This window comes from Bufo gargarizans, chromosome 3 (assembly GCF_014858855.1).
Source record: "Bufo gargarizans isolate SCDJY-AF-19 chromosome 3, ASM1485885v1, whole genome shotgun sequence".
Taxonomy (NCBI): Eukaryota; Metazoa; Chordata; class Amphibia; order Anura; family Bufonidae; genus Bufo; species Bufo gargarizans.
The window spans coordinates 67578778-67602946 of NC_058082.1; the positions used below are offsets into that span (position 1 = coordinate 67578778).

General features: G+C 44.1%; 1 protein-coding gene across 1 annotated transcript in view; it reads right to left on the reverse strand.

The window, feature by feature from the left end:
- The window catches only part of FREM2 (FRAS1 related extracellular matrix 2), a 188168-nt gene that overhangs the window by 142243 nt on the left and 21756 nt on the right, over positions 1-24169 (reverse strand). The window contains 1 exon segment of the mRNA XM_044283639.1: positions 16730-16819. Within this exon segment, the coding sequence (XP_044139574.1) occupies positions 16730-16819 (90 nt within the window).

The following is a 24169-nucleotide window of genomic DNA, read 5'->3' on the forward strand; positions in this document are numbered from 1 at the left end:
TGGCACCTCTCCGGTTCCATTAATGAAAGAATTGCCCTCTCTCTCAGCCTCCATTTATTTAGATATAGTAATTGATTAGTCTGCAGCATTAAACAAATACAGAAGTCCCATAAAACCAGATGACTAAGTCTTGTACTAAATGCTTCATTAATCAAGGGGCAGGGGGAAGCTCCATCATTTATACGAGGAGCTTGCTTATCGGCAGGTAGAGCACTAGTTCAGGCATGCTAAGAATTCAAGTGCAGAATAGAAACGCTTAAAACAAAAGCAAACACGTTAAGCTTTGAACTGAAACATGCAGAAATCATTAATACAGTCCTCGGCTGTGCCACCTCACATACAAGACCTGGACTCTAGGAGACAGGACTAGTCTATAACATATATTCACCAGATAGGAAGCAGCACACTGGGTAGTCAAAGGGTAAAGTTAACTTGTCCCTCTCCTTTCTGAAGTCACCTGGACTCCCAAGTTTAGGTTTATGTTTGCGGAAAATTGCTTCCTTTGAAATTGTCCTGTTCTAAAAGTTGGCCTATGGAAAGGTGTGCATGATAAGAGAAGTTGTCCTCATTCTATGGATTATACATGTCTGAACTGTTTAGAAGGAAAACAATGAGATAAGCTGCCTGGACACCCGTTCAAGTATGCCAAACAGGCTGGCTCCAGGTATATGTGGACTACTGGGCAATTTAAGGTGTTGTCTCATCAGAAATAACAGATTTTGCTGAGGGAAGCCATGGTCAACCAGGCATTAGTATCTGATATAGCATTACATGGAAGCCACAATATCAATATCCACTCTTGTCACCCAAAGACATGTTGAATCCAGCAGGCCCCCTGGTCTACTCCACCCTAAGCTTGATAAACACTGGTCCTGTGACAATTAGAAGTTCAGTTCAGAGGGCTCCTGGCATCTTCCCAGCTCTAGTGGCAATGTAGGACTGCTTTTTTTCTCACACATAATACAATGGTAATAAAAACCCTAAGGGATCTATTGGATGTCTACCTAAATTTGACTGGTATTAGAAAACTAGAACACATGGATAACATCTCCGCCACAGATAATTTAGTTATTAAAGTGGAGTTCATTTGCGAACATGTTTTGTGGGGCACGGGCTTTAATTGGGAATCTAAAATATCTTATAGAGCAGTGGACTCCAACCGGTGTATCCCCACTAACATCTATGTCATCCATATGGAAAGACAGTACTGGTAAGCAGACAAGATATGACAAGGGTAAAGTACAGGACTCCTAATCAGGCAGCCACACCGGAGAAGATTCACTGCTTCCAGCAGTATGAACACAAGTGGATCCACAGGTGTCAGCGAGGCGCAAAGAAAATATATTATTCCGTTTTTGAAAGAAAAGAAAATTTGGCTCTGAGCCATTTTTGGTCTTTTGACCTTTTCTCTTCCTTACCGACCAGGTGCAGAAGACACCTGCCATTTTACAGTCATATATAAATATCATCTAAATATCATTGAAAAAGGCTCCAATGTACCGTATCTGCTAGTCCAATTCTCATCTCTTATAGTGATATATGTGCTTATAAAAAAAAAAAAGTATTATGGCTGTTGTAGTCAGGAATAATTATAAATGATGGGGGCAGGGGGGGGGGGCACACATGAACCACAAGAAATACTACAAAGCATAAATGTCTAAAGACGTAAAATGATTGTGGCGAGAAAAGATAGGAAGGCGCTCATAGGGTAATAAATTCAATAATGAACATATGGAATTAAGACATCAATGGTTGTGCTCACCTTACAGTGTTGTGCATACGTGGGCACAACACTCGTGAGGACAAGGGGTCGGTGCAGCCGGTATCTTCTCAGTCCTCGTAGGTGGAGTTGCCAAGTCTCCAGAGGAATGATATGTATTGCAATGGGAAAAAAGTTTTTTTAGTGCACTAATACAGTACACCAAATGATACCTTCTGGCGCAAAGACACGACCTCCGTAGATAAATAAGGGGTCTTTATTGGTGGGTGACCTCCTGGTGGGTCACCCACCAATAAAGACCCTTTATTAATCTACGGAGGTCGTGTCTTTGCGCCAGAAGGTATAATTTGGTGTACAGTATTAGTGCACTAAAAAAACTTTTTTCCCATTGTAAAGACGTAAAATGGAAATTGTAATGCCATTGTCTATAATTCTGGTGAATTTTGATAATCAGCACTAGATACAGTAAGCAGAGTCAAATATTTGTAAAGTGACTCCAAATCAGGGATGTAGTTATAGGGGGTATAGAGGAAAAGGACAAACCTGGGTCCAGGGGGATCCAAAGGCCTCACCACCATATAAGAAAACATAAGTCTTATAAATGGTACATAAAAATGTAAGGTTCTGTGAAAGATTTTGCTTCGGGACCCACATCTAAGCATACATGTCATTCTATCAAAGAATGGTTAAAATCAAATAAAGTAATAATTTTGAATGGACAAAAGTCAAAGTCCTGACCTGAATACAATAGAAATGTTTTGGAAAAACCCGAAGTGAGCAGTTCATGGGAAGAAACTCACCAACAGTTGAAACTCCTTTGTACGGAGGAATGGTCTAAAGTTCCTCCACGCCAGGGTCATTTATTATCCAGAAATACGCCTATAATAGGCTTATTTCTGGGGCAGATTGCGGCACAAAGGTTATTTGCTCCGTAATCTGTGACTTTTCCCTGCTCACGCCAGGTCTAAAAAAGTGGGGCACAGTGTGGGCGGGGAAGGCATAGAAAATGGTCTAAATGTAAGCCAGCAAGGAAGCTGGCTTACATTTAGATTGGCGCTGGATGCACCGAAGTTATGTAAAGGCTGGCGCCACTTTGTAACTCCGACAGATCCACTGCCAGATATAGGGGTTATTAAGACCAGCATCTAAAACACCAGTCCTAATAAATGACCCCCTTAGTTGCAGTTCTTGCTGCACAAGGAAGTCACACTGGATTTTGAAAGCAAAGGTTCACATACTTTTGCCCACTGAAGAAGCTGCGGCGCTCAGGTGAGCTCTGCTGCCTAGACCTAGGTCAGCGATGTCATGTTCATTATATGGTCATCAAGGGGCTCTAGATTGTGTGCTAGCACTGTAGATGCCATAAGAGCTGCCTCCTCAGCATTAATCGTGAAAAATGCAACTTATGCACATTTTTTGCTACTGTAAATGCTGCAGATTTTCTGCACTGACCTCTACTGCGTTTCCGCTATGTGTGGGGTACCTGCACATAGGTGCGGGTTTCAAAACAGAAAATCTGTGTGTTATTTTTGTGTGGATGTCTGTGCATTTCCACATCAAATCAGTGCCAAAAACTCCATGTGTTACTTTGATGCAAATTTCCCGCAGATCTAACCCTTGCATTGAAAAGGGTGAAATCCATACAAAAAAAAAAAAATTGCACAAACAATTGACATGCTGCAAATTTCTAAATCCACATAGCGGGTCAATTTCCACAGAGAAGTACAAAAAGTGTACATGAGATTTGTGCAATTTCATTCACTTTGCTGGTACTGTATTATGCTGAGGTTTTTCTGCACGAGAATCCACACGGACAAGCAGCACATACAGTAATCCGCACCGTGTGCAGGTAGCCTTAGAGTCATGTGCCCATCATTAAAAAGTGCCCGGTTATTAGGGTCCAGTGTTCCTCTTGTGCAATGTGGCCCTAGTGTGTTTACTAACATCTGCTGTATTCAGGTCACAGTACAACTGAATACCTCGCTCTATCCCTCGCCTCTATTTTGAGATGGGTATTTGGCATTTCCAGGAAGGCCTCTTCTGGAGTCATGGAAAATAGGTCTGGAATGTAACAGCAATGCAGAAGCAGCAGAGCTTATTCTAAATTCTCAATCCATGGACCAAATATTTCATTTGCACTATGAATGTCTAAATATCATCTACATGGTCAGACATGACAGCATTCAAGGCAGGACATACACTGCCGTGAAAAATCATTTACCCCATCTTGTTTATTCCATCAGTTTTTACATTTTTATCACTTTTCATTGTTGTAGCATTAGGCCAGCGGTCTGTACCTTCTTTGTTGTGATCTGGTGGCCCATGCCCATGCTTCCTCCTGGCATGTATAGCTGTTTCTGCTCTTGATCTTAAAGAGGCCAGTGTCCCTTAGGGTACATTTGAGCACCTTCCCTTGTTGGAAGGTACCTGAGCAATATGTTCTAGTAGTCTAGTGTCCTTCTAACGTGCGCCATTGTCTTGTTTTGTCTGTCCATGTACAGACCACTGCCTGTCTCTGAATTTGACTTCACTCTCTAGCCTCTCCATTACCTGTTCCTCATAATGACTTTGTGCTGCCTAACCTGACCCTTGGACTGATTTTGCATGGCACAAACGCTGCCTGTCCTGACCTCGGCTTATCCCCTGACTTGAGTTTTGCTTGACTCCTTGATGTTTCGCACCGCTGTCTCTTGACCAAGTGGATCAGCAGCCTCTAAAACTGAGGTTACTCCAGGAGTTAATGGTGGATACCCTGCAGCGGTGTCTAGATCACTGTATAGGGGGTTAAAGTGTGAAGACCAGGAGGCTGCCAGGATAATAACATAGCCCCAAGTAGTCCTAATAACGTAGCCCCAAGCCAAATCTGTTCAGTGGGCACAGCTGATCCACATCCGCTACTGTAACAGGTCATCAATATCAGATCAGAAGGGGTTCATGTAACCGATGTATGGTGACATCACTGGTCTAGGAAGAAGCCACAGTGTTCAATGAAGCGCTATGGCCTCTTCAAACAGCTGATCGACAGGGGGAGTTGGACACCTACCGATCTGATATTGATGATATATCCTGAGGATAGGTCATAAATATCTGCAGCCAAGAAAACCCCTTTTAGATATATTCCTTTATATTTACTATAAAAAAAAAAAAATTATAAAGATTGATGCAATGTAAAAGTCCTCCTATGTCAATCCCACACCAAGATTACCCCAATAATTATGTCCCTGCTCTGAACATAATGGAGAGGTGACGGGCATCCGTAGCTACGTATCTATTTCAATTCAAGTTTGATTTCTAAATATCATATGGACATACAAGGGAAGATTTATCAAAATTGGTGTAAAGTCGAACTAGCTTAGTTGTTCATAGCAACCAATCAGATTCCACCTTTCATTCTCCAAAGGAGTGCTGAAAAATAAAAGGTGAAATCTGATTGGTTGCTATGGGCAACTAGGCCAGTTTTCCATTACACCAGTTTTGATAAATGACCCCCACAGTAAATGCTTAAATGTCATAAAAACCTTTGACATATCATAGTGACAGTAGCTGAGACCCCCAGCTATCGCTAACAGCAGGGGGCAGCAGCTCTTAGCCGAGCACGGCCTCTCCTAACAAGCTGTAGACGAGCTAATAAACGTATGTGTGAGGCAATCGGCATGAATGTCTCCTTGCACCAATCACTTAACAGATTAAGTAGCGGTCGGTGCCAGGTATTACAGAGGATACAAATTATATTCTCTTGAAGACTGCATCTATAAAACAGCAATAAGAGATAAGCTAAGGGTTACATCATTAATCCACATGGACTACTGTTCCAAGTGTTACCCAAGCTGGAGATCAGCATACAGACCACCCACTAAACAGCGTGATGCTGGCTGCTAGGTAAATTACAAAATATTACAAAATCCAAAAGTCATTGGAGGTCATTTACTATGACCCCTATGCCAGAAACTGGTTTAAGTATTTAGGTATAAGTGGGGTTTCTTTACCGCCCGTGGCACTTTCTCAACTGCTCATTTGCGTATGGAGGAAAAGTACTTTTTAACCAGAATAAAGCAACGTAATGCTAAGGGCTCATGCATATGACGTTGTTTTTGTCCTCATCCGATCCACAGTTTCACGATTCCAAGGCCCCGCAGAAAAATAGAACATGTCCTAATCTTGTCCCTTTTACAGACAAGGATCGGACAGTTCTATAGAGGGCAGGACGTTCCCTTTTGCAAAATGCCGAACGCACACAGACGGTATCCATGTTTAGCGGATCCGCAATTTGCAGACTTCAAAAGTGGCTACAGCCGTGTGCATGAGCCCTAAGTGAAAGGCATCATTACATTCATCTGAGCTAGACCTACAAGGCACTGGGGCAGATTTACTAATAGTGTTGTACTTTATACTGTCTAAGAATACGAAGTGTCGTAAATTCTGCTTCAGATTCATGCTAGAAATTTGTCTGTACGCCAAATAAACTGTCTAATCTATGTTTACACCGCATATAAGATGACATAGTTTTACTCCAAAAATGCACCCAAATTTTGGGCCATTTTTGCAAAACGTGGCCGCAATTAATCCACGCCCATTAGTGAAACCACCCTCCCTTGTCAGATGAGGATTAAAAAACTTTGAAAAGTGTGTAAAACATTTAGTAAATTGGATGCAAAGCAAACACGCTAGGGCTGCAACGATTAATCGACATTATCGATAATATTCGATAACGGGATTCGTTGTCGACGGTTCTAGTTATCGAATAATCAGACGATTTGTTGCTAAGGGGGCGGGAGCGGGTGGCAGCGTAACTCACTACTTCACGCGCCTGCTCCTCCCACTTTATGAATGAAGGCGCATGCGCATGACGTAGTGAGTTACGCTGCTGCCGCTGCCCGTTCAACTGCCCGGCCTCCTGCGATAGTTTAATACTTGTAAGTTAGGGTCTGGAGTGATTTTGCACTATAAGTAGTTTAACATCCCCTACTTGATAGATATGATTAGGTGAGCGGGGCCCGGTGTAATAGAATACAGTGACTACACCGGGCCCCGCTGCTATTACAAAACCAAAATGCCAGCCCCCACCCCTGTATTGAGGGTCATTTACAATCACTACACAGGGACACTGTTATGGGGGGGGGGGATCTGTGGATGACACATATGTGTCATCCACAGATCCCCCCATAACAGTGCCATCTACAGATGCCCCCATAACAGTGCCAGCCATCCAAAGATCCTCCCATAACAGTGCCATCCACAGATGCCCCCATAACAGTGCCTATCATCCACAGATGCCCCATAACAGTGCCATGATTGCCATCCACAGATCCCCCCCATAACAGTGCCATCTACAGATGCCCCCATAACAGTGCTATCCACAGATGCCCCCCATACCATTGCCATCTACAGATGCCCCCCATACCATTGCCATCTACAGATGCCCCCATAACAGTGCCATCCACAGATCCCCCCCCCCCCCCATAACTCAGCCAGGTAATCAGGATAATAGTAGTAGGGAGGAGTACGAGTCTTGGAGATTGAATGTGCAATAAATTATAAGCTGTACATCCACACCGTCGGAACGTCTCTTCTCTGCAACAGGTAACATAGCGTGTAAGAAGAGAGCTAGCCTAAGCCCTGACCATGTGGACATGTTGTCTTTTTTACATTGTAATGCACAATTTTTATAATTATGAAAGTCCTAAAATTGTTTTAATATGGCCTTTGAACATACTTTTTCAAGTAAAATCATATAAACCTCTTTTTTTGTCATTTTGGTGTTTTTTCCCAATTAATCGATGAAATTATCGACGACGAATCGATTATTCAAATAATTGTCAGCTGCAGCCCTAATACACGCCAGTTCTTTTGGTGCAAATTGAACCAAAAACGGGCGCATTTTCATTAGTAAGTCTGCCCAATCGTGCCTGGTTTCTCAGGGAATTCCCTTTAAAGCTCAATACCAAGAATAAGAAATACAACACAAATATAATGCTTATGTTATCCTAATATAAGTTGTTCTCAAATGAAATGTGCGTACATTATCATATAAAATGTCTCTAAGATATCCCCTGATCAGCGGTGGCCTACCTGCTGGATCACCCACGATCCTGAGAGTGCAGGGGAAACCAGGACCACCATAAACTATGATGAGATATATATCTTTTGTATTCCGTCCCAGCATAGTTCTTCCAGATTTCTTTTGTGCCTTCTGATGGCTGGAAACAATCCAGAATTTAGCGATATACTTAATTAGTACATTATTAAGTTACCTTTAATTGCATTTGGACAAGTTGTGCAGGTGCGAGCAAGCATCTGGCAGGGTAGTTCACAGCCACACTTGGCTCGCCTCCTCACACTGTGCCGTGCCAAGCAATGAATCATATGGTCTCCAAAGTGAATAAGCACGACCTATTTCAAGCTTTTCTATTTTTAGCAAGAGAATAAGCTGAGGTACACAGTAATTGTACTGTGCAGTGACTATAAATGACAAAAAAATCTATAATTTCAATTAAAGAGGACCGTTCATCAATATAATGAATACGGCACATGATGCCTGGGCCCCAAAAAACCAGCTCCTAAACACTGACATAGAGGGGCGTGCTCACTTTTTTTCTATTTCCTTGCTGAGAGCGCAGCCAATCGCAGCGCTCGAGCAGGAGAAGAGTCTCAAGTTCTCTCCAGAACTTGTTTACTCTCCGGACTTGGATTCCTCCAGGACACGGCGCAACGTTGAGCTTGTGCCAACATCTACCTGAGCCACGAAGGCTTTGATATCGACTCACGTTGTGGTCAAGAGGTGGAACAAAGTGACCAGGAAGAGATAAGCATTGTATGCGGACATGAAATAGCAGACTACAAATTGTTTGGGAGTATGACTGTCGCGTCGCCGTAACACAGATAACTAACGGCTGATCATCAATTACTTCCTTTATTTTCAAATGCTGCTTTAGCCAGCGAGTGAGAATTCATTTGGAGATTTCTGATCTGAACACAGCTGATGTTAGACCCTGGTAGGTATATAATGATACCTGTTCCTGCTGAAGAAGTCTGTCACAGATCATGTCTACAAGAAATTCCTTTATCTGTGTTAATCACTAAAGGTGCATTTAGACGCACCAATAATCGTCCACATTATTGGGAACGACTATTCCTGCGAACGGTCGTTCCTGATCATCTGGCCATCTAAATGTGTCGCCGATCACCTGATGATCGCACGAAACTCTCATTCATTGGGTGATTCTGTCGCTCGTGAAGGCACCACAACCATGGTTTCTGAGATGCAGATCATGCTGTCTAAACAGCAATCTGCTGCTCAGAAACCATCATTTTGTATGAGGATGAGGGATTGCTCCAGTGATCCCCCATCCTCATAGATTAAAGGAGATCGCTGCATGTAGATGCGCAGTCTCCTTTACTGAATGAGCAGCCAAATGTTGGGAAGGAACATGTCCTTCCCAACAATCAGCTGCTCAGTCGGCCCGTCTGAATCCACCTTAACTGAGCAGCTGAAGGGATCCTTCTCTCTTTAAAAGAGGTTCTTCGGCACCTGCAGTGTCTATGATCCACCGAACATCATAAAGTTCAGTATTTTTTATCTTCTTTTCAAAGAGGATGAATGTGCCTAATATCATCAATCAATGCGGGCAGGAAGCTCCCCCTTAGGGTCCTTTAACAATTTTCGAGGAATGTGTTGATTGATGGGAAGGAACCTTCCTATGATTGTTTGTTCCCACTAAGAGCTTATTTGCATAGCCTCTTCCCAGAACTCCAGAGGAGCGTTGTCTGGCCTATAAGACTCCTCATGCCAATTAGGGGCTTTCCAAAAGGAGATATAGCATCCCCTTGAATCCTAACCTAGGCCTCTCACCCAGTTAAAAACTCTCTGCTCTGCACTGATGAGGGACAATCACCCCCAAAACAGCTTTCTGCAGATGAGATGCTGGATTAGTTATTATTCAAGTCATGTCTCAAGGCCTGTTTAAAAGGTTGAACATTGACTTATAGGAGCTTGCTAAGTGCTGATTTGCATACCCTCTTCCCATGTTTGTTCCCAAAAATTGGTCTGTGTATAGGTGCTGTCGATCACTAAACAAATGAGCAAAACACTCGTTTGCTGGGTGATGGCATCTTTTATGCGGCACCTAAGATCATAGTTTGACGTCAGCACATCGCCCTGTGTAAATACATGTTGTGCTGCTGACTATATGCAAAGTAACAAGTAGGGCTGCAGCAAACGATTATTTTAGCAATCGAGTATTCTACCGATTATTTTTACGAATAATAAAGTACTCTAATAAGAAAAAAATAATTAATAGACTGTTTTCCTTTATAAAAACTAATCAGACCCCCTGCCATCAGTCCCCAACACCCTTCGTTCCCCGCTGTGCGATCAGCCCAAGTGCATCAGTTCCCCCAGTGCCATCAGCTCCACTATCCCCCTGTGCCATTAGCTCATTTTCCCCAGTGCCTTCAGCTCTCCCCTACCCCAGTACCGTCAGCTCCACTCCCCCATTGCCATCAGCCCCTCCATGCCATCTATTGCCATGTCCCCCACTCCCCCAGTGCCTCCATGCCATCTATTGCCATGTGATGTCCCCCACTGCTATCAGATCAGCCCCTCCATGCCATGCCCACCACTCCCATCAGATCAGCCCCTCCATGCCATGTCCCCCACTCCCCTAGTGTGATCAGCCCCTCCATGCCATCCATTGCCATGCCCCCCCAATCCCCCAGTACCTCCATGCCATCTATTGCCAATTGCTATGTCCCCCACTCCCCCAGTGCCATCAGATCAGCCCCTCCATGCCATGTCCCCCACTCCCCCAGTGCCCTCAAATCAGCCCCTCAATGCCACGTCCCCCACTCCCCCAGTATCATCAGCCCCCCCATGCCATTGCCATCCATGTCCCCCAGCGCCATCAGCCCCTTCAAATCACAGGTGCCCCCTTCAAATCACCAACATCACCCCCCCCCCCCCCGGCAGATTCGAGCCCCTGCTAGTGCTAACTTTCTACTTACCTTTCCTGGCAGTGCGCTGACATGAAGTCCACAGGAGACGGACCGTGTCTTCTTCCCAGCATGCACTGGGAGGGACCTGACATCACACACAGCGTCAGCTAGCACACTGACCATGTGTGCATGCACGGCCCTGCAGCGCGGTGCCGACGGTGAGTGAAAGGCTTCACCTCCCTCACGCTCCATGGTCACGTTATTCAAACGAATCCTCAATGAATCATTGCAGTCCTAGTAACAAGTATGTAAAAGGTCCTTTAAACAAGCGCCAACTGACTTGAATGTCATTAAAGGGATTCTGTCACCAGGATTTAACTTACTGAGCTGTTAACATGACCACATCAGTCTCCATGATTTATATTACAATATACTAGTGTTACTGTCCCTGTGTCTTGCAATTTGTTTATAAAATCGCTTTTATTAATATGCAAATTACCTAAATAAGGAGCCCAAGGGGCTGTCCCTCTGTCCGTTGGAGCCCAACCGCACCCCTTTTTCTTGAGCCTAGCACAGCCTCACTGCTAATTTATTCACTCCTCATCGCCGACCTCAGATGCCTGGTGCGCCGTAATCTCGCGCATGCGCTGTGAATAGGCCTGTCAGTGCCCGTGCGGTGTCCTGGCATGGGCCTCACAGAACACATTGCGCATGCGCTGACTGGTCTTTCCACGGCGCATGCGCGAGATTACGGCGAGACATTTATTTATTCAGGTAGTGCGAGACATATAAGTGTAGATACCCCATGAAGTGGTATTTGTTTTGAACTACATTCATGGGCCAGCTCCCGAAGCCAACTTGGGAATCCTTGGCGAGCAAGCCATTTTTCCTGTAATGGCCACTACAGAAATAATAAAATATAACTTGGTGGCCATTCATCTGAACCACTATACGTGTAATAAATGGCCGGTTTGAATCAGCCAACATGGAAGAAGCTCTCACATAGCGGGGACTCAAGTGGTGACAATGCTCCTGAGATAACTCCTTTAAGGGTACTTCCATACTAGCGTTTTTGCTGGATCCAGCTTCCGTTACTTATAATACAACAATCTGCATCCATTATGAACAGATCCGGTTGTATTATCTTTAACATTGCCAAGATTGATCCATCATGAACTCCATTGAAAGTCAATGGGGGATGGATCCATTTTCTATTGTGGCAGATTGTGGCAGAGAAAACAGATCTGTCCCCATTGACTTGCATTGGGGGTAATGCCGAATCCGTCTTGCTCCGCATCCCAGGACGGAAGAAAACTACAACATGTTGCGGTTTGATCTCCGGTCTGGGAACGCAACTAAACGGAACGGAATGCATTTTGGAGCATTCCGTTCTGTTCAGTTTTGTCCCCATTGACAATGAATGGGGACAAAACTGAAGCGTTTTTTTTTCCAGTATTGAGCCCCTATGACGGAACTCAATACCAGAAAACTCAATGCTAGTGTGAAAGTAGCCTTAGTAGAGTTGAGTAGACCCACTGAGAAGATAGTCTTGTTGAGGCTCAAGAGGGATGCAGTTTATGGGAAGTAAATTCCACTGAATTAATACATTTACAGAATACAAATTTTATATCCATTTTAATCCTATACAAAATGTATAAAGACTGAAACATAGAATGGACAATCTATTGTACATACAGCTGATCAGGAGTCTGGGTGTATACAAGCGGATAAATCATATGAGTGACATCATGGCGTATGTCTGACTGAGTAATGTCTTACCCGACTGTCAGATAAATATGACTATGGACAACAAGCCCGAACAGAGAGCGGCAAAACGCCAAAGTCAGCCCTGGTGTCAGGTGGCGAAGCATGCTGGAGATGATTTTGGCCCTCAAGCACAGCTGCCTATCAACAGTCTTCTGCATGATGACTGAAATTCATTACTTTGCCCAGAGCTCAGTCCATAACAATATATTCTCAGCATGTAAATCATCAAAGTGCTCCTACCACCAGGGGATATACTGTAAATTAAGGCAAGGGTCATCTTTAAACTGCTGACAACAGCAGAAATCTTTCCAGAACCCCAAGAAACAAGCAATAACAAAAATCACATCTGGGAATGAGACCCAGGGGTTGTCTCCTTACCCGTTTATTGAAACTCATGTAGACTAAAAAAAAATGTATTGCATGACAAGAAAAATGGGCAAAGAAATGTGTAGCTACAGTAATAATGTGGGTCATAAACAATGGACTTCTGATGCTTGGTTTCCCCTGCAGTAGCTTCAACCCCAAAAATACTGTCCCATTACTCAGGAAGACCTGTACTATGATCAGCTTGATGTAAGGTGGAATCTTCATCTAAGATGAGGATATATAAAGGGGAACATCTCTTCAATAAGTGAGAATGCGACAAACTTCCAAATTAACTTGATCCTCTGACCTACCAGGTCTTCCTAAGGACAGTCATTATATATTTATAATTTTCATATTAAAGTTCACATTGATAGATCTTATATGGATCCTATATACATGGATTTATCTTCTGATAAAGACAAATTTACATGCATGTAGCTATAGGGGGTGAAGAGGTATCAGTTGGTTCCTGAGGAGGTCCAAAGTCCCTCTGCTACCTAAGAGGACACTGATAAGTATTAATGGTGGGGATTTTGTACTGGGGCCTGAAAGGTTCAGGTTACACACCTGAAGTGATTTTGGATGTCTGTCTCAAAGAGCTTTCATGGTACATTATATACATTTCATTCAGTCCCATTGCCACAGGTGTATAAAATCCAGCCGCTAGCCATGCAGTCTGCCTTTAGAAACATTTGTGAAAGAATGGCTCGTTCTAAAGAGCTTCACTGAATTCCAGTGTAGCACTATAATAGGAGGCCACCCTTGTAACAAGTCAGCTTGTAAAATGTCTTCCCTCCTACAGTAGATATTACACAATCAACAGTGAGTGGTATAAGGTAGGGCTAGGACAAAAATCGAAAAAGAAAACAAAACAGACAATCATCCTGATCAGCCAAGCTGATCTCATACATTTCACCCCTCAGATGCCGTGAACTCTACGGCAACTCCATCCTAACATCCTACAGTCCTGAACTCAGTCACATGACTCACGAATCTCTGTGCCCGGTCACATGACACTGACGTCATCAAAGGTCCTCCTCAAGTTTAGCAATAACAGACTGTGGAACTGGTAGACAAGATTTACCGAAATGGGTGGCACTGAGGCAGGTGAGGGGCAGGTCACGGGCTGGCTGGGGGCTAGTTTAACCTCTTTTGCACCCTCTTGTGCGCGCTACAGCAGCTGAGGAGTGTATTATGATGTTCTGCAGCAGCTGAGGTGTGTATTATGATGTTCTGCAGCAGCTGAGGTGTGTATTATGATGGTCTGCAGCAGCTAAGGTGTGTATCATGATGTTCTGCAGCAGCTGAGGTGTGTACTGATGTTCTGCAGCAGCTGAGGTGTGTAGCATGATACTCTACAGCAGCTGAGGTGTGTATTATGAGGTTCTGCAGCAGCTGAGCCCTGTGCTAAGCCACGCCCCGAGTCATGACCCAAGCTCAATCAATAACGATTTACAATTTTGTCATAATCAACAGGGCCCTAGTATAAGACTAGTTTCCGATGAGCGAGTGCACTGCGAGAGACAAGCTCTGTGTGGGAGTGTGATTTCTGGTCCAGAACTCTGCTCTTGTCATGTGACTTCACTGCATTATGATGATTTATAATGCTGTTTGTCTCTGCCAGACTATCTGCTGTAATGAATTGTACTGACGGCATTATGTCAGTACAATTCGCCACAGATTATGTTGGGCAGGAACACACAGAATTATTGCAAAGAGAAGGTGTTTAGGAGCCAAAGCATCTCAGCCATGAAGTGGAGACCACGGAAAGTTACAGACCAGGGCTGCCGAGTGCTGAGGCATATAGTGCATAAAAGTCACCAACAGAGTCCAAACCTTCTCTGCCACCAACATCAGCACAAACACTGGGCGCCGGGAGCTTCATTTTGTGGTTTTCCAACCACTGTAACGGCATGCAAGCCTAACCACCGCGCACAATTTCAAGCGTCAAAGCACAGACTCTAGTGCAGTGGAAATGTGTTCTGTGGAGTGAAGGATGTATCCGTCTGGCAGACTAATGGACGAGTCTGGCTTTGGTGAATGCCAGGAGGACATTACCTGCCTGACTGCCAGATCAGACATTGATAGATCCCGGGTCTTTAGATAAAACAGGTCCCCCGCTCACGCCTGATTATCACCCCATTGATGGAAAACATCTGACTCTAATTTCACTTAAAATTATATGCTAATCCTAAAAATCCATCTACCTTCTATAGATATCTATCTATCTATCTATCTATCTATCTATCTATCTATCTATCATGTACTGTCTGTCTATCTATCTATCTCTCATATCTATCTATCTATCTATCTATTCTACAGAGCCTTTTGCTTTTTATTATCCCCACATTATAATTTATTTTGTTCTCAGACCAGAGTCGCTCCACACATTGCATTATTAACCCATACTCGACCTCCATCATCTTACATTCTCAACAGGTTATTACTTACCAATTGATGCCAATGGCAAAAACGCATTTTAATTTGTTCTAAAGAAATACGTTTCAACAACAAAAATATCTACTCCACCTAAAACACAGCACAGACCTGAATGTATTTGCTTCACACACAAGAATTATTATAATGTAATTTTCTCGTCAGCAGCTTTGGTTGCATGTAGTGAAACCCAGCAACCACCACAAGTTTACATTCCGTGTGCATCCTCCATATTAATCCAATCATTTTAGAACATGACCAAAAACTTTCCTGCACACACCTTCCTGCAGATGACCGTAAAAAAGCCCATCAAAAACACCAGGCCATAATATAAGTGATGGTGATTTACATGCTAGGGTTAAAAACTGGAACTCAGTTGGCTGATCTGTCATCTGAAACAGGATAATTGTTCAATTTGTCCACACATATCCGTGTCCAGATTGGATAACATCTAACTATTCATCCTCTGCGAATAATAATCTGAATCTTTTTCTGGCTGTATGACAGCCTACTAATGGGGTCAGAAGCTGAGTTATCTGTGGCCATCTTCATATCGTAATAAAAGATAAGTCTACCCAAAATACATAATTACCCTATTGCTTTAATAATTTATCCTTGGTTTACCTGCACAAGGATACTTAAGATTATATTCAGACATTCTTGAGATTCAGCATGGGAACATTTGGGCCTCATTTAGGAGCTGAACAACCCAATGCACTGAACATGTGCCAAATTATAAATAAAAAAAACACACCTGTCCACAGATCAGTCGTCCATGAACTGCTGCCCTGTTACAGTCCACTTTTGGTCCCCACCGGTCCGGAAGTGGCGTGGTCATACGTCCACTGAGGCCAACCAATCACTGGCTTCAGTGTGATAGCACTTGTCACTGCTGAGGCCAGTGACTGGCCAGTGCGGTCAAGGGACCAAGCCACTTCAAGTCCAAAAGAGATTGCATAAGGCCAGGAAAGGGGCAGCAGCATGGGAGCGGTGGGACTGTAGACTGCAGGTTCAGAGCATTGGGTTGGTCCACACCTAGGTCGGACAACCCCTTAATGGCAATGGCAGTGGTTCTTAAACCTACAAAAGACTCATCAACAGGATGTAGGTTCTGTGAAAAAATCTGGTACCTGCCACACAGAAAAAGAGTCAAGTACAGTAGAATTACTAAGTCTCCCCCAGTGTGTTACGATACTACATGCAAATTTAATTACTGGGATTTTCCTCATGTGTCAAGGGAAAAAACGTGATCAGTAGGATGAGACATTTTGCCAATTGAGCAAAATATTGCAATGGTCAAAAGCCAAGAAATGTGAAAAACATAAATGTATTCCTGCAAAATTCAGCGAATATTCAATTATTACTACATCAACGGAGGCTAAATAGCGGGTACGATCAAAGTCACCACCATACACTGAATGTTTTTCTTCTAGATGTTTTTTTCTTGTAGGTTTTAGTATTGACTATATTCAATAACTTTAGTACATTGTCTATAAAATGGGCACTCACCACTGTCTTCAACAGTAAAATGGAAAATATCACTTGTTGCGTTCTCCTTGTCTCGTAACGCATAGCAGATTTTCATGTCGTCAATGTCCGCTGTAAGAAAACACATGTAGGGAATGAGTTAAAAATTGGATTTTCAGCTAAAATGCTGTAAACACAAAACATAGAAGAAAATGTAGAAATAATGTCATTCAAAAACTTTCACCAAAAAATGACAATAATAGAAAATACCCTTTCACACCACGATGGATCCCACCGATATCAGGTTTCCTTTCTCATATAACCACCTCAAAATGCAAAGTGTACCTCTACTTCTAGGGATCGGCTGTTCTTATCCTAAAGAAGCAGAAAGGACGCGGTGCTTTGGAGGACGCCACAGGATGTCCATTCTAGCTACCACAAAGTGCCGCTATGGATAAAACTATCTTACATTTGCCCTGAATGAAGCTGACAGGAGCAATAGAGAGCTAAAAAGGAAGAAAATTCGGGGAAGAAGGTATTAGGACTGGCGTTTTTATGCCACTCTTAATAACAACCCCCTCCCACCTGTGTACGCTGTGCCAGAATTATAAGGAAGCAATCATTCTGGATCTTCTTCATGAGGTCCATGAGCCAAAAAATAAAATCTTTGCTAGCAAGAAGCTGGTGTAGATTCTAGGTGTAGGTCAATGTTCGGGCACACCTATTGGTAAATGTGTTGAGCCACAGGTGACCCTACCAATCCCCTTTTTGGTGGCAGAGAAGGTAAAGAAATCGCAAATTTTGCCACACAAAGGCACTCATGACAATGTAGTATGTGACTTCTGTATGCCACTAGTGCTAACTCTCGGTGGGGGTCGCAGCTACGACAACTTACAGCCCCACAGATGTTCTCTATCAATGGAGATGCATTTTAACATCAAAGTCAAGCAATAGATCACATATTTGTCCTTTTTCAATCTTTTTTGCAATCTTTCCTTTTACGAACTTCAATGCGATTTGTAGGGGGGAAAAAACTGCATGACAACCGATAGATTTGTGGTGACGACAGGCACCAAGGATGTATAAACACAGATGAGAGAAAGACGAGGTTGACTGAAGTTGTGATGATACAGCTCGTCAATTTCCATCAGTGCTGTCAACTTTAAATGGAGCGGCAGGGTGCGGGCTCGACTTCTTGTAAAACATTGTGGAATCCCAGATAAAACTCCTGAATGAATTTTATAACTCAGGTGTGAAGAAACCAAATCACTGGCCCCCATACACAATGGAGTGTTGTCGGCGAAATTTGTTATTTTCAGTAAAACTTTTTGACTAATCTAATTGAATGAGTATGGAAAGCTCCTGACTCCCCTGACAGATGATGACAGGCAAGAGGAGGATCGGGGACGCTGAATTTTTTGTTCTCTCTCTCGAGATAAACCAGAGGTGTTCGGCAGCGGCTTTCGCCTAATTGCCATTGAAAATACATACAGGACATGCTCAGCCGGGATGAGTGTGTATGTGTATCACATTTTATGGCCTAGGCCTGTGACTGGTAACCTCCGGCACTCCAGCTGTGTTAAAATCTGACTTCCAAGATGACCCCTTGCTTGGCTGTTCTCAGAACTCCATAGAAATGAATGGAGCATGCTGAGAGTTGTAGTTTCACCACAACTGGAGTGCCGGAGGTTAGCCATCACAGTTGATGGCACGGGGGGGGGGGGAGCTGGTGGCATTGGGGGGCAGCTGGTGGCATGGGGGCAGTTGGTGGCAAGCTGGTGGCACTGGGGGGAGCCTGATGGCACTAGGGGGAGCCTGATGGCACTGCGTGGCAGCTGATGGCACTGGGATGGCAACTGGTGGCACTGGAGGGACAGCTGGTGGCACTGAGGTGGCAGCTGATGGCACTAGGGTGGCAGCTGATGGCAATGGGGGGCAGCTGATAGCATTAGGTGAGGCAGCTGATGGCACTGGGGGGCAGCTGATGGCACTGGGGGGCAGCTGATGGCACTGGGGAGGAAGCTGATGGCACTGAGGGAGGAGCTGATGGCACTGAGGGGCAGCTGATGGCATGGGGGGGCAGCTGATGGCATGGGGGGCTGATGAGTTTTTATAAAGAAAAACGTTCTTTTAATTCATTTTTTGTTATTAGAGTACTCATAGAGTAATCATTGGATTAATTGATAGAATACTCGATTGCAAAAATAGTCGATAGCTGCAGCCCTGGATAGAGCTGTCTGCTTCTGGCTATGTTCACTGTGTTATTTCAGGTACCGGTGGCTGCTTAGGGCAGCTGTTCGCTGGGGGTGGCAGGTATTGGCCCCATACCAATCTCCTATTGATGACCTAGTCTAAAGATAGGTCATCAATATCTAGAACCCGAAAAAAAAAAACGTAAACCTGAAGTCTTATATGTTTAATAAGACTTCAGATGAAATCTACTGACTTTTCCTTGATTCCTGCATTTTGGCACATTCTGACACGTGTTAGGCCGTAACCCTTTTCTGCTAAGCTATGCCCTCTTTTCGAGGAGGGTCAAAAAATATTTACAACACATGATAAATGTGATGCAGAAAGGAAGCTGTGGTGCTCACTGGAGCTCTGGTGAGCGCTGCTGCTCCTCATAGTTCACCAAGTACCACGCTGTCCACTAGATAGTGGCTGTGCTTGCTATCGGAGCTAAGCCCTATTCACTTTACTGAGCTGCACCTAGGCTACGTGACCAATGAACGTGATGTCACAAGACCTAGGAAGAGGCCTAAGTGCTCATGGAGAGCTGAGGCCTCTTTGTACAGTAGGGTTGCCAATATTAAAATCCCAGAAAACCACTTTAAGCCAGAATTCTGGTGCATTTTGCTTATTAATACTCCCCCACTGGGTCACCTACGGTAAATTAGCTAAACCTGGGCTATATAGTAGACGTCTGCCTTAAAGGAGTATTCTCATCTTGTAAAGTAATTTCATAATTATGCAGGATCAGTGATGGCCTGACCCATAGGATTCCCTATAAGCCTGAGAATAGAGGGGCCCCAGTGCTGATTCAGCGTTCCCTTCATGGTCTTTCCCTGAGACAGCAGCATACTACCCTCCCACTATGCAGGGAACTGCAGCACATCCCCTTGTATGTGAATAGCACTGGCTGCAGTTCTCTGCATCAGCTTGGTAAAGTGCAGGACAGGAGAGACTTAGAAAAGGACACGGCACGAAAGCAGCGCTGTAGCCCTTCATTATCAGGATTGGTGGGGGCCAAGAGATCAGACCACCACTGATTATAGGGTGATGGCGTGTGCCCTCACTGTATAAGGGGATGATCTTGTTAACATGGCCCTCAATTGTTGCATGAGGTATAATAATACCAACTGCACTGCCAATATTAGGAACTACAAGCCTAATCCGCCACTTATTTCACTAGCTAACCTGGCAGCACAGCTGTAACTATTTTTTAAGGGGAAATATGCCCTTGCCCCCTATTAGTTCACTTCTGGAAGTGGCGAAATGAATTAAGCGAGAAGGCTGAAAGTAGAGCATTCTGGATGATGAGGAAAAGGTCAAGCTGATAACATCTCATGTAGTCCACCCTATTGACTGTTCAACAATGAGTAGCCTTAGGTTAAAGGGAACCTGTCACCGGGATTTGGGGTATAGACCTGAGGACATCCGCAATACCCAGTCCCCATAGCTCTGTGTGCTTTTATTGTGGGAAAAAAAACGCATGAGCTAGCTCGCGCATCGCAAGATTACAGCGCTCTGGCTGTCAGACGTCGGGGAGCAAGGAGGAGATTCTGAGGATGCGGGGCGGTGCTGGGCTCCTTCACGCTGGACTCATCTCACGTACAGGACACATCTCAGGGTAATTTGCATATGGATCAAATTGTGTTTTTTCCACAATAAAAGCACACAGAGCTATGGGGACTGGATATTGCGGATGGGCTAGTAACCCATCTAGCAACCCATGTCCTCAGCTCTATACCCAAAATTCCCAGTGACAGGTTCCCTTTAAGTAAAAAGAACTGGCATATTGTATATAAGGATCCTTGTACATGATCTGAAGTGCAGACTGATGATGAAACATGTTTAGCTCTCGTTTAAAGAGTTGGTACACAGGTCGATGGAAAGTGCATGGGGGATGAATGATCATTACTACGATCATTCTTCCCCCATATCCCATACATTATGTCACAACACACACCCTTCTTAGGCTACTTTCACATCTGCATATTGTATTCAGGTTTTGAGACCCAGCAGAGGATTTCAAAACCTGAATAAAACTGATCTGTTTAATTTAATACAACACTATGCATTCCTTTACGTTTGTATTAAAATGAAATGGAACAAAATGGATCTGGCATTAAAATCATTGCAAGTCAATTGGTGATAGATCCGGATCTGGCACCACTTGACTTACTTTGATCCGGTTTGCTCTGTTTCACAGACCAGACACAAAACTGAAACAAAACGGAATTGATGCATCCTGATCAGTTTTGTTCCCAATGACAATGAATGGGGACAAAACTGGACCGTTAAAGGGGTTATCCAACATCATACAACATCCTCCCCATGTGTCGGGCTCCTCAGAGGGAATATACTTACCCAGCTCCGCTCCTGGTCCCCGCACCGCCGCTGCTGCTTCTCCCTGTACACGGATAAAAACATCCGGTGTCGGGGGGGAGCAGCCAATGGCAGACGTTGGGCTCCAGCTGCAATGACTGAGATTACAGCTAGCTCTGATCCTGGCCATGTAAAGGGGTTGTCCAGGATTAGAAAAACATGGCTGCTTTCATCCAAAAACAGCACCACCCATGTCTACATGTTGCAGCTCTGTCCCTATTGACTCTAACGGAGCTGAGCTGCAGTACCAGACACAACCCATGGACAGGTGCGGTGCTGTTTTTGGAAGAAAGCAGGAATTTCTTCTAATCCTGGACAACCCCTTTAAACCAACAACGGGTCATTTTTAATGCCACATAAATATGTGAAGAAACATTATCTAGTTTGTTGGGTCAAGTGTGATTTTTTTTTTTGTTAAAGGAGATCTGCATGAATTTGCATGTATTTTTATTCTGCTTTTAGGTATATTTTATGCTTTGGTCATTATTGCTGACTGCTAATAGTCCATCGAGAGGACAACCTACATCTTTCATACCGTACATCATTACACCTCCCGACTTTCACCAGTTCACATCTGGCACTGGTCTATATATCGCTGCACTGATTTACCAGCAGTTACATTGTTTCCTAGCACTGCTATTCGGGTTTTAACGTAAGCCTGCAGGCTATGCAGACCAGTCTAGGCTTGAGTCACGGGAGCCAGATCACCTAACATCAGCAGGTTCAAACTCATATCCTGACTTGTGGCCCTTCATCCTCCTGGAGCTTCTCCAGTAATAATGGAGTTAAGAATTGTTTGTTACAGGTTTGTTCAAACTGGGAGATCAAAAGCTGAAGATACATAAATGACATGCAACAGATTGCAACACGGCTACATCCCCACCACTAAAATAACATTTTGTCAATCTTGTTAAGTAGATAATATGATGAGATTTATTGGGAGTTATTGCTAGACGTCTGGCACATACCGCCCGGGGGCAATTAGTAATACTGATTTAGATTCTGCTGCTGGTACCACGGGGCAGTATCACAGCAGGGCGCCCGCCGCCAGGCTGGGCTTTGAAGTAGATCCGTTTGGCATTGGTCAGTTCCATCTGTCAGTGCCACAGACCTTTTGCTATTCAAAGTGGTTTATGTTTTCGGCATGCAGCTGCTTATCTTTATCTAAATGCAGCCAGAATAAAGCAACTGCAGAAAGGTTCAAGGCGAAAGGTTTAAAATATGTTTCCCTTGAAATAAAACTGTAGAGCTCTGGTTTTGTCCTTTGTCTGTCACATTTTCTTTATCCTTGTTAATTGAATCTTTTTAGGAAAGATGGGTGACAACTAGGGATGAGCAAACTCGAACTGTATAGTTCGGGTTCGTACCGAATTTTGGGGTGTCCGTGACACGGACCCGAACCCGGACATTTTCGTAAAAGTCCGGGTTCGGGTTCGGTGTTCGTCGCTTTCTTCGCGCTTTTGTGACGCTTTCTTGGCGCTTTTTGAAAGGCTGCAAAGCAGCCAATCAACAAGCGTCATACTACTTGCCCCAAGAGGCCATCACAGCCATGCCTACTATTGGCATGGCTGTGATTGGCCAGAGCACCATGTGACCCAGCCTCTATTTAAGCTGGAGTCACATAGCGCCGCCCGTCACTCTGCTCTGATTAGCGTAGGGAGAGGTTGCGGCTGCGACAGTAGGGCGAGATTAGGCAGATTAACTCCTCCAAAGGACTTGATTAACTGATCGATCTGCAGCTGTGGATCATTGAGCTGCTGATCCTCAATTGCTCACTGTTTTTAGGCTGCACAGACCGTTTGTCAGTCTCATTTTTCTGGGGTGATCGGCGGCCATTTTGTGTCTTGTGGTGCGCCAGCACAAGCTGCGACCAAGTGCATTTAACCCTCAATGGTGTGGTTGTTTTTTGGCTAAAGCCTACATCAGGGTGAAGCTGTCACACCAAGTGCATTTAACCAGCAATAGTCTGTTCATTTTTTGGCCATATACAAAATCAGGGGCAAGCTGCGCCTGTCACCAAGTGCATTTAACCCTCAATGGTGTGGTTGTTTTTTGGCTAAAGCCTACATCAGGGTGAAGCTGTCACACCAAGTGCATTTAACCAGCAATAGTCTGTTCATTTTTTGGCCATATACAAAATCAGGGGCAAGCTGCGCCTGTCACCAAGTGCATTTAACCCTCAATGGTGTGGTTGTTTTTTGGCTAAAGCCTACATCAGGGTGAAGCTGTCACACCAAGTGCATTTAACCAGCAATAGTCTGTTCATTTTTTGGCCATATACAAAATCAGGGGCAAGCTGCGCCTGTCACCAAGTGCATTTAACCCTCAATGGTGTGGTTGTTTTTTGGCTAAAGCCTACATCAGGGTGAAGCTGTCACACCAAGTGCATTTAACCAGCAATAGTCTGTTCATTTTTTGGCCATATACAAAATCAGGGGCAAGCTGCGCCTGTCACCAAGTGCATTTAACCCTCAATGGTGTGGTTGTTTTTTGGCTAAAGCCTACATCAGGGTGAAGCTGTCACACCAAGTGCATTTAACCAGCAATAGTCTGTTCATTTTTTGGCCATATACAAAATCAGGGGCAAGCTGCGCCTGTCACCAAGTGCATTTAACCCTCAATGGTGTGGTTGTTTTTTGGCTAAAGCCTACATCAGGGTGAAGCTGTCACACCAAGTGCATTTAACCAGCAATAGTCTGTTCATTTTTTGGCCATATCCCAGTCTAATTCTGTCACTAAATCCATACCGGTCACCCAGCGCCTAAATACTAGGCCTCAAATTTATATCCAGCTAAATCTGTCCCTAGTGCTGTAGCTGGGCGAGTTATTTAGTGTCCGTTCAAGCACATTTCTTGTTCTGGGTTGAAATACAAT